The 18,804-nt window shown below is 39.6% G+C and overlaps 1 protein-coding gene across 1 annotated transcript in view; it reads left to right on the top strand.

The window, feature by feature from the left end:
* The window catches only part of thsd7ab (thrombospondin, type I, domain containing 7Ab), a 621,850-nt gene that overhangs the window by 314,710 nt on the left and 288,336 nt on the right, over positions 1-18,804 (top strand). Inside the window, exons 6-7 of the mRNA XM_062062699.1 lie at positions 8,206-8,361; positions 12,144-12,347. Of these exons, the coding sequence (XP_061918683.1) occupies positions 8,206-8,361; positions 12,144-12,347 (360 nt within the window). The remainder of the gene's footprint in view (positions 1-8,205; positions 8,362-12,143; positions 12,348-18,804) is intronic.

The raw sequence follows: 18,804 nt of genomic DNA, 5'->3' as shown, positions 1-18,804 counted from the left end.
CACACACAATCACTCAGCCCAAAAGACCGTTCACCTAACCCAAGGTTCATAAAGCTTATATATTTAAAAAAAGTTACGTACATACGCAAAAAAAAGTTGCGCACATACGGTCAAGCGATCAAATGTTTAGAAGCCAAAGCTGCATACTCACAGTAGCACGTCTGCGTCTTTGTCATCCAAATCAAAGTAATCCTGGTAAGAGTCTGTGTTGTCCCAGTTCTCTACAGGCGTCTGTGTATCGAAGTCAAAAGTCCTCCTGGTTAGAGTCTTGTTATCCGAGTTCTTCCATCTTGACTGCATCTTTCGGGAATGTAAACAAAGAAGCGGCGGCTGTGTACTGTTGTGGCTGACTACGTTCGAAAAATACGTCCATTTCGCACCGACAACTTTCTTCTTTGCTTGCTCAGCTTCCTTCTCCATAATGCAATGAACATGATTGAAACAGATTCACAAACACAGATGTCCAGAATACTGTGGAATTATGAAATGAAAACAGAGCTTTTTCGTATTGGCTTCAATGTGGAAGGCATACCCGTGTTCGCCGGTCTACGTCACGCGCATACGTCATCCTCAGAGGCGTTTCGAACCGGAAGTTTAGCGGCAAATTTAAAATGTCACTTTATAAGTTAACCCGGCCGTATTGGCATGTGTTATAATGTTAAGATTTCATCATTGATATATAAACTATCAGACTGCGTGGTCGGTAGTAGTGGGTTTCAGTAGGCCTTTAAAGTTAAGACTAGTTTAAAGTTATCTTCATTGAAAAGTACAGTGCTTTTCCTTCAAAATAAGGACCCCAAACTTTTGAACGGTAGTGTAACTGAGATAATATAGGACCAAAACCCTTAAAACAAGTAAAAGACTCTAACATCAAATCTGCTTAGTGAGAAGAATTATCTTATTAGACAGAAAATAAGCAAACATCACCCTTATTTGAGATATTTAATCTTACTTAGATTTCAGTTTTTGCAGTGTGTGCAGTGGCGAGCAGGATTATGATTTAGCTCTCCTGCGCTTCCACATGTCGTGCAGGGGCCCTGGCAGCACACTAGTAATATATAGGCAAAATGGAATAAATGGTTGAGAAATATTTCATAGAGGAATATTTTACTTTCCAAAAACGGCACAAAAAGCAGCATCTTAAATAGAGATGTCCGATAATGGCTTTTTTGCAGATATTCCGATATTGTCCATAGGGATGATGCTCGAACCCGGTTTTCCCGGTTGTTCGATAAGAAAAGAACCGGGTCCTCGGACTCGAATCCCTTTTTGAGAACCGGTACCCGTTATCGAGACCACTATAGTAAAGAAAAAGAGTTGGTTCTTTATTCGAATCCCTAGGAACGAATCCCGTCCCGACAAGAAATGACGTCACGTAGCTCAGTCATTTGTCACGGACCGGGTGCAGCGTGCTGCGGTTCGTTCCCGGGACGCAAAACTGACGGCTCCGGACGAAAGCGTGCAGGTAGGAGATGATTTATTTCTCATAAATCATACACATTACAACAGACAGAAACGAAACAAAAGGAAAGTGTGCCGTTCGCACAAGAAGCTAAAGCAAAAACTTACTTAGCACAGGAATATTAGAAGCTAAGGTAACTTAGCACAGGAATCATGAGCTCGAAAACCAGAATGCCAACGTAACTGTTGCAAATGCAAACAATGAAGCCACGACGAGTGACCGGAAAAGGTAGGCTTATATAGAGTCTCTGATGACCAACAGGTGCGCGTAGAAGGCAGGTGAAAATCATAAGTAACCATGGTGACTAAAACAAACCCCCGAAGTGCACAAAACAACTAAGGAAGTCCAAAACTAACAGAACATAACTAAACAAAACATGATCCGACCACATCATAATACATCAGTTTCATATCATTTCACTTTACAGGAGTAGGAAGAAGTAAAGCTTATTTAATCCTACCCCTTTCCCACTTCATAGCGTTTACAAATATATACATCATTTACTGACCTTTTTAAAATAAAATATCTGTGAATTAGTTTATACAACAGTTTTGTAATATGTAATTAATTAATTCAGTCATTATTAATATACTGAGATGAAGAATATCTTATTTTCAATAAGGTTGAAAGAATTTCTCATAATTCTTCTTCTTTGTACTTTGTAAGCACTATTCATTTGAACAACCTCTTAAACTGGATCATATCAGTACGATGTTTAACTTCTTTACTTAATCCATTCCATCATTTAATTCCCCATCATTTTAGCTGTTTGCAATTTTACCAAAGCATCGAACGTTAATATTTTTGACTCAATAAATAAAGTGTTTGTATGTTCTCTATATCCAACATTATGTATCAGTCGAATTGATCTTTTTTGTAGCACGGTTAACGAATGTAGCGCACATTTGTAGTTATTTCTGCACAATAACTCAGATATGGTAATACTATAGTAGCAAACAGTAGAGAATGTGAAGTGATTTGTTAAACCAAATATTGTGTTTTTTTCCATAGACAACAACCTATCTGGACTCGATAAGAGAATCGATAAGGAATCGGTTCGATAAGAGGATTCGATAATAGGCTTGAACTCGATAATTTCTTATCAAACATCATCCCTGATTGTCCAACTTCTAATTACCGATTCCGATATCAACTGATACCGATATATGCAGTCGTGGAATTAACACATTATTATGCCTAATTTTGTTGTGATGCCCCGCTGGATGCATTAAACCAGGGGTGTCCAAAGTGTGGCCCGGGGGCCATTGGCGGCCCGCAGCTAATTGTTTACCGGCCCGCCACACATTCTGGAAATGCTATTGCAAAAATAAAAAAAACATTAGAAAAAATGGAATGAGGTGAAATCTAACTAGAAAAAGTTGCAATGTTGACAGAAAGCTGCCATGCAGGCTGTTTTTTTTTCTTTTATCTATCTTTATTTTTCTTTTTTTTGCCATTGCTCAAAAAAAAATTTAATAATCAATGTTATAATGAATTATTGACCTATTTAAGGCTCCAATTATTTCAAATATTTCAATTTAAAATGTTTTATGTGGAAAATATTGCACAAAATATTGTGTGGTTGCCATACAAAAACATCAACATTTTCTTTGACAAAAGAGCATAAAACAAACAAAATAATAGTTCAAACGTAAAATCGACAGATATATCTGAAGTTTATCTTGTAACTTAAGTTTTGAAAATAAAAAAATAACATAAACATGTATCACTTTATGAGTGGGGCACCTTTTGGATCCCAACTATATTTAATGGGATTTTATTTATCTTTTCACTGTGATTACTCAAAAATAATAATGAATTAAAATCAATGGTGTCCTGCATTATTGATATTTTTAAGGCTCTAAGTACTTCACATCAAACATTGCTTTCTGAATGTTTTGGGCAGTGTGGGAAAAACTGCATATTTCAGTTTTATTATAAAAAAAAAACAAAGTTGTCTTTGACAGAAAAGGCATAAAACCATTTTTTTTTTTTTTTTAACTTTATACCAACCTGAAGTTGATATACTGTAGAGATTTACTGTAAGTGTTAAATAAAAATAAATACAAAATAATTTTACTTGTTTTTAACATTTTAATGACTTAGACCCTTTATGGTCCCCGGGAGCCCTAAAGGTAAAAAAAAAAAAAAATCCATATATTTTGTTATGGTTTGAAATTAAAAGTATCAAAATGGCCCCCGCATGCTTTAATTTTTCCGTGTTTGGCCCTCATACACCCCTGCATTAAACAATGTAACAAGGTTTTCCAAAATAAGAGAACAACTTCAACTCAAGTTATGGAGTTATGACTGGGAGACGCAACTGCTCTGTACTTCTCCCTACGTCCGTGTTTTACTGGATATGTACCGCTCCGTACAGCGGCGTTTTAAAAAGTCATTAATTTTACTTTTTGAAACCGATACCGATAATTTACGATATTATATTTTAAAGCATTTATCGATATTATCGGACATCTCTAATCATAAACAATTTGGGTGTTCTGTGGCTTGCCCAGAGAGACTTTGACACACTAACAGCGGGTCTGAGGATCAAACTCACAACCGCCATGTTGGCAGACCACCTCTCTATTACACAATTCATGTTGCCTTTATAAGCATGCAGGCAATGTTTTAAGTCACATTTGAAAGGGGAACTGCACTTTTTGGGGGGAATTTTGCCTATGGAAGACAAGAAAACATAAGTTTTTCTTTTTTATGCGTTCTAAATCCTAAATAAATGTTAGCAAAAGTCAGCTAACAATGAAGTCAGTAAGAGTTGCTCTATTTCGCCTATAAGGCGCTCTAAAAAACATCCAAATACCTTCATCAAGATTTAATGTACACGCTGAAAGTATATACGTAGGTAATGTAGTAACATTCATAATAACATGTAATATTGACCTATTTTGCTCATTTTAAGCATGCGGCAGCGTATTAATTTCACATACACGCTCTACTGCTCACTAGTGTTACCATATCTGAGTTATTGTGCAGAAATATGGGGAAACAACTACAAATGTGCGCTTCATTCACTAACTGTGTTACAAAAATTATCAATTAGAATAATAATATAATTGGATATAGAGAACATACAAACCCTTAATTATTCAATCACAATTATTGAAATTCAACGATTTGGTGCATTTGCAAACAGCTAAAATGATGTACAAAGCAAACTATAACCTGCTACCCAAGAATGTACAACAATTCTTCTCAACAAAAGATCAGAAATATAACTTTGGAGGAAAATCTCATTTAAAACATTTGTATGCACGTACAACACTTAAAACCTTTAGCATATCTGTATGTGGAATTAAATTATGGAATGGATTAAGTAAAATCAAACAAAGCACCAATATGATTCAGTTTAAGAGACTGTTCAAACTAAAAGTGTTCACAAAGTACACAGAACAAGAATTATGATGAACATCTTGAACCCTTTTTTTCCTTTTTTTTTTTATTGAGACAAAGATTATTTATGTATTTAATATTTGTTTGCTCACTATGGTATATTATGTATTTATTATTTATTTGTTCACTGTTCTGTTACAGAGAACAAGGAAATTGGATAAAATTGCTATGGTATGAAAAGGGGTAGGATTAAATAAGCTACGCTTCTTCCTACACCTTTTCGGACGTGCTGTAATGAAACATCTGGAATTGTGTGATGCATTACATTGTATCCTATGCATGTTCCAAATAAACTGACACTGATCTGAACTGAAATGCTTTTCCCTTTAACAACGACCAACCTACTGCTCACGGCAGACTTCGTGAGAAACAACAGAGACTACTTTCGGAAAATGATTATCCAGAGCTTTATGTTTTGAACCTGAATATAAGGAGGATGATCGACAAGTTTTAGAAACAGTGCGCTAAACAGATGCAGCTTTAGTGAAACACTAGGCATCATGAAGCAGTATCGCTAAGTGACAAGAAATACAAACATAAAACAAACACTGTTCTCACTGGGATGCAGACTGATGGGATGTTTATATCTTCTGTTTAGATGAAGATTTTATCATAACCCACAGGTAAGATTTGAAAAAAAACCCAAAAAAACTAAGAAAGCTACCGCAAACTCGCACCTTTTCATGTCTTTCTTGCCATTTCCGGGTCTAAGTTGAATGTCAAAGTAAGTTGACCAACTTCTAGGGATATGGCCACATCCTTCTACTATCCAGGTGAGAGGCATGATTTAGAATCTAGAACTTTTACCAATTTTAAGGGAATGCAGCAGCAGCCGGGCGACGGCTCAAAATGTCAATATAACAACGTAAGCTAGCTAGCATAAGCAAAAATCGATCGCCGGCGTTAGCACGCTGGAAAAAATGCCCTTCTTAAAAAAAGTTTAAGAAAAAAATTATATGAAATATATTTGCTTGTCATGAGAAAAAAAAATCTGCCAAATGAAACAAGTCAAAACTGTCTTGGTAAGATTTCTGGAAATAAGACATTGTATTTAAGCTTTAAAAACTTGGAAGTGATCCTGAAATTAGCAATTAAAATCTTATAACAGACTTGATGCTCAAAGTGGTGTTTTTTTCCCCCTCAGTTCTATTGCCTGAAAACAAGTTATGTCTTACTGAAAAATTACTATTCAGGAGATTGAGACTTTTATGTTTGTTCAGATACACCCCAGCTCTCCTACATTATCACCGTCCTCTTCAACCTCTCCTTGGCACAGGCACTCATCCCACCCTGCCTTAAATCCGCCACAATTATCCCGGTACCCAAGAAATATGCCACAAACAACCTCAACGACTATCGCCCAGTAGCGCTCACACCTGTCATCATGAAGTGCTTCGAGAGGCTAGTCCTACACCACATCCAAGCCTGCCTCCCCCCCCACCCTAGACCCACAGCAGTTTGCCTACCGGGCGAACAGATCCACGGACGACGCCATAACCATGGCTCTCCACTCTGCACTGAGCCACCTGGAACACCGGGGGAGCTATGTCAGGATGCTTTTCATCGACTATAGCTCCGCCTTCATTACCATCATTCCAGGCATCCTGGTCACCAAACTGCTGGACTTGGGCCTCCCCACACCCACCTGTTTTTGGATTAAGGACTTCCTGACCAACCAACCTCAGACAGTGAGACTCGGCCCCCATCTCTCCTCCTCCCGCACACTCAGCATCGGCTCTCCACAGGGCTGTGTGCTGAGCCCTTTGCTGTATTCCCTCTACACCAATGACTGTAGTCCAGCCCACCCGGAGAACAACATCATCAAATTCGTCGATGACACAACGGTGGTGGGTCCCATTACAGGGGGGGATGAGTCTGCATACAGAGATGAGGTCCTGAAGCTATCAGCGTGGTGTTCAGTGAATAATCTGGCACTGAACACCACAAAAGCCAAGGAACTCATCTTTGACTTCAGGAAAAACACTGCAGACCCCGCCCCCCTCACGAGGAGGTGGAGAGAGTCAGCTCCTTCAAGTTCCTCGGCACCCTCATATCTGCTGACCTCTCCTGGACCCAAAATATAACTGCGGTCATCCGGAAGGCCCAGCGGAGACTACACTTCCTGAGGGTGCTGAGGAAGAACAGACTGGAGAGGCAGCTGATGGTGACCTTCTATCGCTCGGCTGACGAGAGCCTGCTGACGTACTGCATGACAGAGTGGTACGCCAGCTGCACTGAAGCAGACAAACAGGCGATTCAGAGGGTCATAAAGTCTGCGCAAAAAAATCATCGGCTGCCCCCTCCCCTCCCTGAAGGATTTACACAACTCCCGCTGCCTCAACAGAGCAAAAAGCATCACTAAGGACAGCACACACCCTGGCTTCCACCTGTTCGACCGGGCAGGCGCTACAGGTGCATCAAAGCCAGAACAAACAGGCTCAGAGACAGCTTCTTTCCCAGAGCTGTCACCATCTTGAACTCTAACTTATAATAATAATTCACCCCTATACAATATCCTACCCTAATACCCTACTGTGCAATATTACCCTTCGAGTGCAATACATCCGACACTGATAGTTATTTATTACTCCGGTACTCATCTTGTTCTGTATATTGTACAGTATTCTGTATTTCTATAGTGTTTTGTATATTGTACAGGATTGCTTATTATTTTTATTGGATAGTAGTCTGTTTATTTCAATTGTTAGTTTTTTCTTTATTACCTCTTGTGTAATTTATTTTTACCCCATATTTGTTCCCACTACCACACCTTAAATTGGAGTCCTTAATCTCGTTATATGCAAATATAATGACAATAAAGTCCATTCTATTCTATTCTATTCCATATTTTAGAAATATATACTTGGTGAGGTTGTTTTTCCAGTGCACTCACGGTACAATAACAATATTGCTAATACTTGGTTGAGATTAGGGTCAGGTTCTTTCTATTTTTTACAGTGCATTACATAAAAGCCACTGTGGCTCCCACCAGTTGCATGTTTGGGGGAAAAAAAACTCCAACGTGGCAGTGTTTGTTGCGTGCAGATGCCAAATAGGGCCTGGTGGAATAAAAGTGAGCCAACAACACGTTAGATCTTCACACCTTTGCTGCTGCTGCCGCATCCTGAGACTCAGCACTGCTAATTTAACACTCTGACACACTAACAGCGAGGCAATTAACACAACAAAAGAATATCAATGTGTACTTTTTTTCTATTCTGATCTGCTCTCTAAAAAGAAGATGAGTAAAATGCCTGAAAAGTCATGAAGTTATCCTCCTGCGGTTTGGAGCATCTTTACATTCTAATTTGGTTTCCTCTTCATTTCCGCAGCTTCACGCCCAGTGGAGAACTGGCTGTGCGAGGGTCCTGTTCCCGAGCGGTCCCAGCTGTGCCAGATAGCGTGTCCCGTCGAGTGCCAGGTGTCGCCCTGGGGCGCTTGGGGGCCGTGCACCTTCGAGAACTGTGACGATCAGGCGGCAAAGAAAGGTGCTTCCCTCCTTACAAGCTAAAATGTAACAATCAGTAGGGGTGTTCCGATACGATGTCGATATCGAATGTCGGTCCAATATCTGCAAGAGAGTGTCAGATTATATATTATGTATATTGGACTGCATCTAAAATCTCCCATATTAGCACTCCAATTTAGACAGTCCGTTCCAGATGAGTGGCTCAAGCACTCCTATCCAGCAGTATCGAGTATCCAGAGCCCATTTTTAATTTTCCTGAGGGAACTCTCCTGAAGGAATCAATAAAGTACTATCTATCTATCTATGTCAGGGGTGTCCAAACTTTTTCCACTGAGGGCCGCACATGGAAAAATTTAAGCATGCGGGGGCCATTTTGATATTTTCCATTTTCAAACCATAACAAAGTAAATGGATTTTTTTTTAACCTTTAGGGCTCCCGGGGACCATAAAGGGTCTCAGTCATTAAAATGTTAAAAATAAGTCAAATTGTTATTATTATGTTTTATTTAACGCTTACAGTAAATCTCTATATCGACTTCAGGTTGATAAAAAGTTAAAAAAAAAAAGGTTTTATGCCTTTTCTGTCAAAGACAACTTTGTTTTTTTATTGTAAAACTGGAAATATGCAGTATTTAGTAATTATAGCTCTAAAAGATCAATAATGCAGGACACCGTTGATTTTAATTATTTAATATTTTTGAGTAATCACAGTGAAAATATTAATAAAATCCCACTAAATATATTTGGGATCCAAAAGGTCCCCCACTCATAAAGTGATACATTTTTATTAGTTTTTTTTTACTTTCAACACTTAAGTTACGAGATCAACTTCAAATATATCTGTCGATTTTACGTTTAAACTATTATTTTGTTTGTTTTTATACTCTTTTGTGTCAAAGAAAACTTTGATGTTTTTTTATGGCAACCACACAATATATGCAATATTTTTTCCACATAAAACATTTTAAAATGACATTTTTGAAGTAATTGGAGCCATGAATAGGTCAATAATTCATTATAACATAGATTTTTTGTCTTTTGTTTTTTTTTGAGCAACGGCAAAAAAAAGAAAAATAAAGAAAGACAAAAGAAACAAAAACAGCCTGCATGGCAGCTTTGTGTCAACATTGCAACTTTTTCTCGTTAGATTTCACCTTGTTCCACTTTTTTAAATGTTTATTTTTATTTTTGCAATACTATCAATTTTGCAATTTTTGCAGAATGTGTGGCGGGCCGGTAAACAATTAGCTGCGGGCCGCAAATGGCCCCCGGGCCGCACTTTGGACACCCCTGATCTATGTGATCGCAACAATATCTGCGACAAAGCATCGTCAGTGAAAAGTCGCCTCCTCCAAAGATGGGATTCGTGGCTAAGGGAGCCGTATCCTGAGGAGCCGTTCCTTTCAAAGAGTCGTTTGTTAACAGAGTTACCGTATTTTCCGGACCATAGGGCGCACCGGATTATAAGGCGCACTGCCGATGAATGGTCTAGTTTTTATCTTTTTTCATTAATAAAGTGTACTGGATTATAGGACGCATTAAAGGAGTCATATTAATTTTTTTTTTTCTAAATGTAAAACACTTCCTTGTGGTCTACATAACATGTAATGGTGGTTCTTTGGTCAAAATGTTGCATGGATTATGTTTTACAGATCATCTTCAAGCCTCTTTCTGACAGTCGCTTCAGGATGCGCCGTTTTGTGGGCGGTCTTATTTACATGGCTCACCTTCGGCAGCGTCTTCTCCACGTCATCTTTGTTGTAGTGGTGTAGCGTGCAAGGACGGGGAGTGGAAGAAGTGTCAAAAGATGGAGCTAACTGTTTCAATGACATTCAGGCTTTACTTAAATCAATAGCGGAGCAGCATCTCCTCATCCGCTGGAAATGTGTCCCGTGAAAAACCGTCCGACCGGAACTCTCTAATAACTAAAATTCCTTGGGTTAATAATGGAAACTCACTACACCGGTATGTTTTTGCGCTTTCATGGCGAGTTTACTGACCGATATAAGTAAGAACTTTGCACTACTTTATATTAGAAATGGCTACAGCGGAGGATGAATGTCCCATAACAAGAAGATTAAGAAGCTTATCGACTACGGTGTCGTCACGGACTACAAAGGTGGAAGTGCACAATTTTTTAGGACTTATGCAGATCCCAAATACAGATCAGCAGGTACCAGAAGGTAAGAAAAGTTGCTTTTGCATAATATTGCGAAACAAAACGCCAGATAGTCTTACCTTATACACACAACATAATACTCGTATGTTGAAGCACAGTACAATCCATCAAGCGGTGCGGCTTCATAGCTTACCAAAGTCGTACTAAAACATTTTGATAGATTTTGGAGCGCCATGTATAATGTTCTATATTTTCAATGGAACATATAAAAATTGGTGGTGTTTACTTGAGTCATTTTGCAGTCTACACGTATCTCTTGTGTGTGACTGCCATTATATTGCAGTCTACATAGGTGTATAGAGGCCCAACAAGAATAGACTGTCGAGTTTCAGATGAAAGTTCTCTTTTTCTGGCCATTTTGAGCGTTTAATTGACCCCACAAATGTGATGCTCCAGAAACTCAATCTGCTCAAAGGAAGGTCAGTTTTGTAGCTTCTGTAACGAGCTAAACTGTTTTCAGATGTGTGAACATGATTGCACAAGGGTTTTCTAATCATCAATTAGCCTTCTGAGCCAATGAGCAAACACATTGTACCATTAGAACACTGGAGTGATAGTTGCTGGAAATGGGCCTCTATACACCTATGTAGATATTGCACCAAAACCCAGACATTTGCAGCTAGAATAGTCATTTACCACATTAGCAATGTATAGAGTGTATTTCTTTAAAGTTAAGACTAGTTTAAAGTTATCTTCATTGAAAAGTACAGTGCTTTACCTTCAAAATCAAGGACATTTCAATGTGACCCCAAACTTTTGAACGGTAGTGTATATATATATGTGTGTGTATATATATATATATATGTATATATGCGTATATATGTATCAGTTAATCAAGTCTTTTCGAACATTCCACACTACAATAAAAGTTGTAAAATTATGTAAGATTCATGCCGATATCGTATCGGGTCAGTATAGCTATGGGCCAATACTCAATATTGGTATCGGAAGTAAACAAGTTGTATCAGGACACCACTGATAATTACTGTTTCCTCTACATTCATTTATTTTTGGCAAACCGCTGGCACAAACACATTTTAACCACCACAAAAAGATTTGGCGCAACTTGTTTGCTGATTACGAACACATTATAATGGGACTGTCTGTGAATGGAGCAAATCGATAGCACTCCTGTGGGAAACACTGATCATTTTCTGATGTGGCAATAATGAAATCTGGATTTTTAGTCATAACACTCATGTATGAATGAGGGTTGAGTGTTAATGCACTAAAAAAAGCCCGGAAAATCATTGCTACTAAAAGATTTAGTGTTCACTTTTCTACAGTGGTCGTAAAGGCTGTCTATGGGCCATTCAGCACCGTGACTCATAACGCCGTGAAAACTGTATGCAATCTCCATAATGTCAGCCTGCAAACTTTGTGTGCCTCAAAACGCTTTGCCAAACATGTTGTTGCAAAGTCCCCATGGACACTAAAACTTTTACTGCGCAAATATTCTCAGCCCAAATAAGCCGAGAAAATAAAATAATATGATGATAGTAGCTTGGCGGCATGAAATTCTAATTCCATTCCACCATCTGGCCTGAGAGTGCACTAAATAGGTAATGTTGGTGAACACGTGTCATCATGTCAGAAAATAACATTGAGTGTCCGTGCTGCAGGTTTCAAACTGAGGAGGCGCCAGATCACCAACGAGCCAACAGGGGGCCCTGCTAATTGCCCGCACCTGGTGGAGGGGCTGCCCTGCGACGAGCCCAGCTGCTACGACTGGCGTCTGGTCGGGTTGGACCGCTGCGTCCCCGCCGAGCAGAGGGCCTGCGGGCCTGGCACGCAGCTGGCACAGGTCCAGTGTGTCAACAGCAACGGTGAGATGGTGTCTTCTTCGTTGTCATGGTGACACTTTGGATTGGTGATGATGACATCACAGGCAACCAGCACAGTGGTTAGCTGTGGGTTTCTTGGCTCTGGATTAGGTCCCTCAATGCCCTCAATATTTATAAAAAACAAATATGTTAGCATCTTTATATTCATGTGCAGTAGGTTGCCTAAGGACAGAAAATAGTCTGCCAGCTCCACTAAGTTTTTTGTTAACGTAAATCTGGCCTACTGAAATGAGATTTTCTTAGTTTAAACGGGGATAGCAGGTCCATTCTATGTGTCATACTTGAACATTTCGCGATATTGCCATATTTTTGCTGAAAGGATTTAGTAGAGAACATCGACGATAAAGTTCGCAACTTTTGGTTGTTGATAAAAAAAAGCCTTGCCTGTACCGGAAGTAGCGTGACGTCACAGGTTGAAGGGCTCCTCACATTTCCCCATTGTTTACAATGCACCGAGAGCGATTCGGACCGAGAAAGCGACGATTACCCCATTAATTTGAGCGAGGATGAAAGATTTGTGGATGAGGAACGTGAGAGTGAAGGACTAGAGTGCAGTGCAGGACGTATCTTTTTTCGCTCTGACCGTAACTTAGGTACAAGCTGGCTCATTGGATTCCACACTTTCTCCTTTTTCTATTGTGGATCACGGATTTGTATTTTAAACCACCTCGGATACTATATCCTCTTGAAAATGAGAGTCAAGAACGCGAAATGGACATTCACAGTGACTTTTATCTCCACGACAATACATCGGCAAAACACTTTAGCTACGGAGCTAACGTGAGAGCATCATGCTGTACTGCGGATAGAAACAGAAGAAATAAACCCCCGACTGGAAGGATAGACAGAAGATCAACAATACTATTATTACTTCTACTATCAGGAGACACCGAACCAAACCCTAGACCTGTAACCACACGGTTAATGCTGTCCAGCCTGGCGAAGCCTAGCAATGCTGTTGCTAACGACGCCATTGAAGCTAACTTAGCTACGGGACCTCGACAGAGCTATGCTAAAAACATTAGCTCTCCACCTACGCCAGCCCTCATCTGCTCATCACCACCCGTGCTCAACTGCGTTCCAGCGATCGACGGCGCGACGAAGGACTTCACCCGATCATCGGTGTGGTCGGCGGCTAGCGTCGGCTAGCGTCGGATAGCGCGTCTGCTATCCAAGTCAAAGTCCTCCTGGTTGTGTTGCTGTAGCCAGCCGCTAATACACCGATCCCACCTACAGCTTTCTTCTTTGCTGTCTCCATTGTTCATTAAACAAATTGCAAAAGATTCACCAACACAGATGTCCAGAATACTGTGGAATTTTGCGATGAAAACAGAGCTGTTTGTATTGGGATACAATGTGTCCCAATACTTCCGCTTCAACCATTGACGTCACGCGCATACGTCATCATACCTAGATGTTTTAAACCGGAAGTTTCCCGGGAAATTTAAAATTGCACTTTATAAGTTAACCCGGCCGTATTGGCATGTGTTGCAATGTTAAGATTTCATCATTGATATATAAACTATCAGACTGCGTGGTCGGTAGTAGTGGGTTTCAGTAGGCCTTTAAGAGTCATAAAGACTTTTACAAATTTACAAAAACACTTGCATTAGCATCTTAAAAGACTCAAAATTGTCTTCCATTCTTAGGAAAACTTACGTCCTAGTGTGTTTACAGAAACATGCTTAGTAGGTTCCTCTCTTATCAAAAAATGGAGGCAAGGTTCATATTAGGGGTGTCCCTACCTGATATTGATATCAGCAAAAAAATAATCAGTCCTGCAGCGTGTTTACTCGTGCATAGCCGGACAGCCAGTTAACGCCTTAATGTCCTCCAATAAGTATTTTCTTCTATTTTTGGGTGTCGATCTCATTTTAGCTCAGGGGCCGCATGGATGAAAATCTATTCCCACGTGGGCCGGACTGGTAAAATCATAGCTACGACAACTTCAGATTGTTTTCTTTGTTTTACTTTGGCCCAAAATAGAACAAGAACATTCTAAAAATGTACATACCACAAATAATCCTCTAAGTTAGTTGAAAATTCAGAGGAAACATTTGGTGCAGCTGTAAAAACACCATGAAGAACTCAATGAACTTAGACTGTGTACCTTTGTACCTACAAAGCCTTTAAACTAAGTCACAGACTATCTAGGCTTGAACAAAATACGAAAAAAGTAAAAAATACAACTCTTCTAGGTATCAAATACCTAATTTCCACTTGATAATCCTGTGCTAACTCATACAAACTGAGCTAGAACCTATTGAAGAGTGTTGAGTTCCTCCCTGCATTCGTAGGCATCACTGTGTATTGATAGAAAATAAAAGCTGTGCAATGCATGAGCAAGTTCAAGAAACCAATTGTATTAACTTAAGAGACTGACAGTATTGCAGTAAACCAAACACTGTTCACTTTCTTTAAAAAGTTCACAGAATACAAACATTTTCACAGAACTATATCAAGGTGCAGTGTCTCATGCAGCATTTGAAGTGGGCTTGTCACTTGTTTATTTTACTCCGGAAACCTGGCCTCTTTTAGTTCTCACAAGTGCATCAATCAATATCAGGTGTCACATTTTGAGTGGCAAACAATGTTGGTGTTTGAGCCTTGAGCGCAGCTTTGTTTTATTGATGCTCATTACTAGAGATGTCCGATAACATCGGACTGCCGATATTATCGGCCGATAAATGCTTTAAAATGGAATATCGGAAATTGTCGGTATCGGTTTCAAAATGATCGGTATCGGTTTCAAAAAGTAAAATGTATGACTTTTTGAAACGCAGCTGTGTACACGGACGTGGGGAGAAGTACAGAGCGCCAATAAACCTTAAAGGCACTTCCTTTGCGTGCCGGCCTACTCACATAATATCTACGGCTTTTCACACACACAAGTGAATGCAAGGCATACTTGGTCAACAGCCATACAGGTCACACTGAGGGTGACCATATAAACAACTTTAACACTGTTACAAATATGCGCCACACTGTCAACCCACACCAAACAAGAATGACAAACACATTTCGGGAGAACATCCGCACCGTAACACAACATAAACACAACAGAACAAATACCCAGAACCCCTTGCAGCACTAACTCTTCCTGGACGCTACAATACACACCCCCGCTACCCCCAGCCCACCTCAACCCCGCCCCCCAACCCCGCCCACCTCAACCTCCTCATGCTCTCTCGAGGAGAGCATGACTTGAGTTGATTTATTTTGGAAAACCTTGTTACATTGTTTATTGCATCCAGCGGGGCATCACAACAAAATTCGGCACAATAATGTGTTAATTCCACGACTGTATATATCGGTATCGGTTGATATCGGTATCAGTAATTAAGAGTTGGACAATATCGGAATATCGGATATCGGCAAAAAAGCCATTATCGGACATCTGCACTCGTTACAAGTAAACTTGTACACACAAAGATATGTGGTTTCCCATTCACTTCCGTGAATAAATAGGAGGATGATCATATTTCTTGGAACACTCTGCAGTCTGCATCCACTTTTCCCTTCTTTGACTGAGACATTTTGTGGAAATGAGGACGCCAACGCACAATGTATTCAAAGCAGAAGAATTAAAACAGCAGATTTTACGTTTGGTCGAGGGGGAAAACTGTGAACCTCTTGATTGTTCGGCCCCAGTATAAACAATTTGCTTGCCTAACAGAATTGCTATCGCGACATCTAGTGGACACATTGAGAACAGCAGTCTATTTCATTTAATAATGCAGCTCATTTTTACACTTAGCAAACTCATCTCGCGGGCCGGAATTAACTCGTTTGCGGGCCTGATGCGGGCCGCGTGTATGACATCACTGTGGTAGACTATAGGCTACTAGGAGCTAGCAGCTACACAACAGCGAAGCCAGGAACTAACAACAAATTACACACCTGCAAATCAGATGGAAAGTTAGAAGGAACATAGTTTGGGGGTATCCATAATACGTAGATAGGGAGAAGTTTTTATTCACACCAGGGGTGTCAAACTCAAATACAGAGTGGGCCAAAATTTAAAACTGAACAAAGCCGCGGGCCAAGGTTGAACAAATTAACCTTTTTAATAGGGACCCAAACAACTTTTGCATTAAATATTGAACAAGCAAGGCTTATATAACTTTATAGTGACATGCAAAATCGAGTTTCATATAATAATAATAATAATAATTAAAAAATATCAATGGCATATCAAAAACAATTTAAATAAAAATTGAATGCCTCTTTTCTATTTGCTGCCTTCTGAGGTAAATATCAACATTAACTTTTTCCACAGGCTAATAAATTTGAAAATAAAATAATGAGTAAAACAACCACTCAGGACTTTAAACTGCTCAGTTTGCAACACACTGATCTAATCTGATGTGCCCAAGCCAGATACCTGGCATCTTTTCTTGGATGCTAGTTCATTCATATCTGGGCTCAGGCTTTGAGCTGAGGCATCCCTCATTATCGAACGAAGGTGTTCATCAGTCATTATATCTCGTATTCCACAGTCTTGGGGGCGTTCCTTACAGGCACTGCTTTTAACGTCCTCTACGAGCTGACGCCACGTCTGCTTTTCATCCCTTCTAACAACGTGCCCGCCCAGTCACAAGATATGAGCGGCTCCTGTACGCACACACACACGTAAATGCAAAGCATACTTCATCAACAGCGATACAGTTTACACTGAGAGTAGCCGTATAAGCAACTTTAACATTGTTAGAAATATACGCCACACTGTGAATCCACACCAAACAAGAATGACAAACACATTTTGGGAGAACATCCGCACAGTAAGACAACATAAACACAACAGAACAAATACCCAGAACCCTTTGCAGCACTAACTCTTCCGGGGCGCTACAATATACACCCCCGCTACCTCTCGCCCACTTCTCTTGTCGCCTCACTAGTATTTTAACTTATTAAATGTTTGTGTAGATTTTTATTAATCAAAAACAGTTTTCTTTTAAGTAATATAGAAATTGATCAGAGCTGTTTATCTATTTCATGGAGGAATGTACAGTAGTTACCGTAATTTCCGGACTATAAGCCGCACCTGACTATAAGCCGCACCAGCTAAATTTAGGGGAAAATACAGATTGCTCCATATATAAGCCGCACCCGACTATAAGCCGCAGAGTTTTGATGTGTAATTACCGTAGTATATAGGGGTTCCTGCTACCACGGAGGGGATTGTCGGGACAGAGATGACTGTTTGGGAACGCAAAGCGTCCCATTTATTAACAATAAATCTTTCAATCATTCAATCCAACTTTCACATCTTTGACATGGCGAACAGCATTCGTGCAGAGTACAAATAATACAACGGTGCAAAGTAATACAAAGTGCTCGCCTGTACGTTATCAAAATAACCAGCCTACCGGTATATGAAAAGTCAGTCTTTAATCATTGTGTCATCGTCTTCCTCCTGCGTACTAAAACCACAGAAATCCTCTTCGTCGGTGTCGGAGGAGAACAGGCCGTAAATAAGCTGCACCCTTGTATAAGCCGCACCCTTGTATAAGCCGCAGGGACCAGAACGAGGGGAAAAAGTAGCGGCTTATAGTCCGGAAATTACGGTAATCATAGAACTGGCATCGTTTTGAATCAATTCTGAATCGAATCGTTACCCCCAAGAATGGAATCAAATCGTGTGATGCCCAAAGATTCACAACCCTACAAGCTAAACATACGTAATAAGTGTCCTGAATTGAACAATATTGCAGTATAAAAAGGCACAGTTGTCAATATAAACACATACCAAATAATTGTATTTTTTATATTAAATACACATACGCCTTCAAGACAGAAGCATAGTAGAAAGCATCCAGTAACAAACGTGTCTGCATCATTCAATTTACTGCGTCATGATCAATCAAATCTTATTTATGGAGCTTAACTTCATGAATTATAATAATAATAATACCTGGGATTTATATAGCGCTTTTCTAAGTACCCAAAGTCGCTTTACATGTAGAACCCATCATTCATTCACACCTGTCACCACAAAACAATTACCAGCACAAGTCCATTCCAGACGGTTAATAATAGTTTGTCATACCTACTGTTCTCTCTTTGACTCAATTCACTTGATCAAACCTTTTCAAACATTCCACACTACAAAATAATAACATATATATGATTCCTGCTAAAACAAACCCCAAAACCAGTAAAATTGGCACGTGTAAATCGTAAATAAAAACAGAATACAATGATTTGCAAATCCTTTTCAAACTATATTCAATTGAATACAATGCAAAGACAAGATACTTAACGTTCGAACTGGTAAACGTTGTTTTTTGCAAATATTGGCTCATTTGGAATGTAATGCCTGCAACATATTTCAAAGCTGGCACAAGTGGCAAAAAAGTCTGAGAAAGTTGAGGAATTTTCATCAAACACTTATTTGGAACATCTCACAGGTGAGCAGGCTAATTGGGAACAGGTG

This window comes from Entelurus aequoreus, linkage group LG11 (genome assembly GCF_033978785.1).
Source record: "Entelurus aequoreus isolate RoL-2023_Sb linkage group LG11, RoL_Eaeq_v1.1, whole genome shotgun sequence".
Taxonomy (NCBI): domain Eukaryota; kingdom Metazoa; phylum Chordata; class Actinopteri; order Syngnathiformes; family Syngnathidae; genus Entelurus; species Entelurus aequoreus.
Note: the sequence above shows the minus strand (reverse complement) of the source record. Positions and strands in the feature narration are given on the sequence as shown.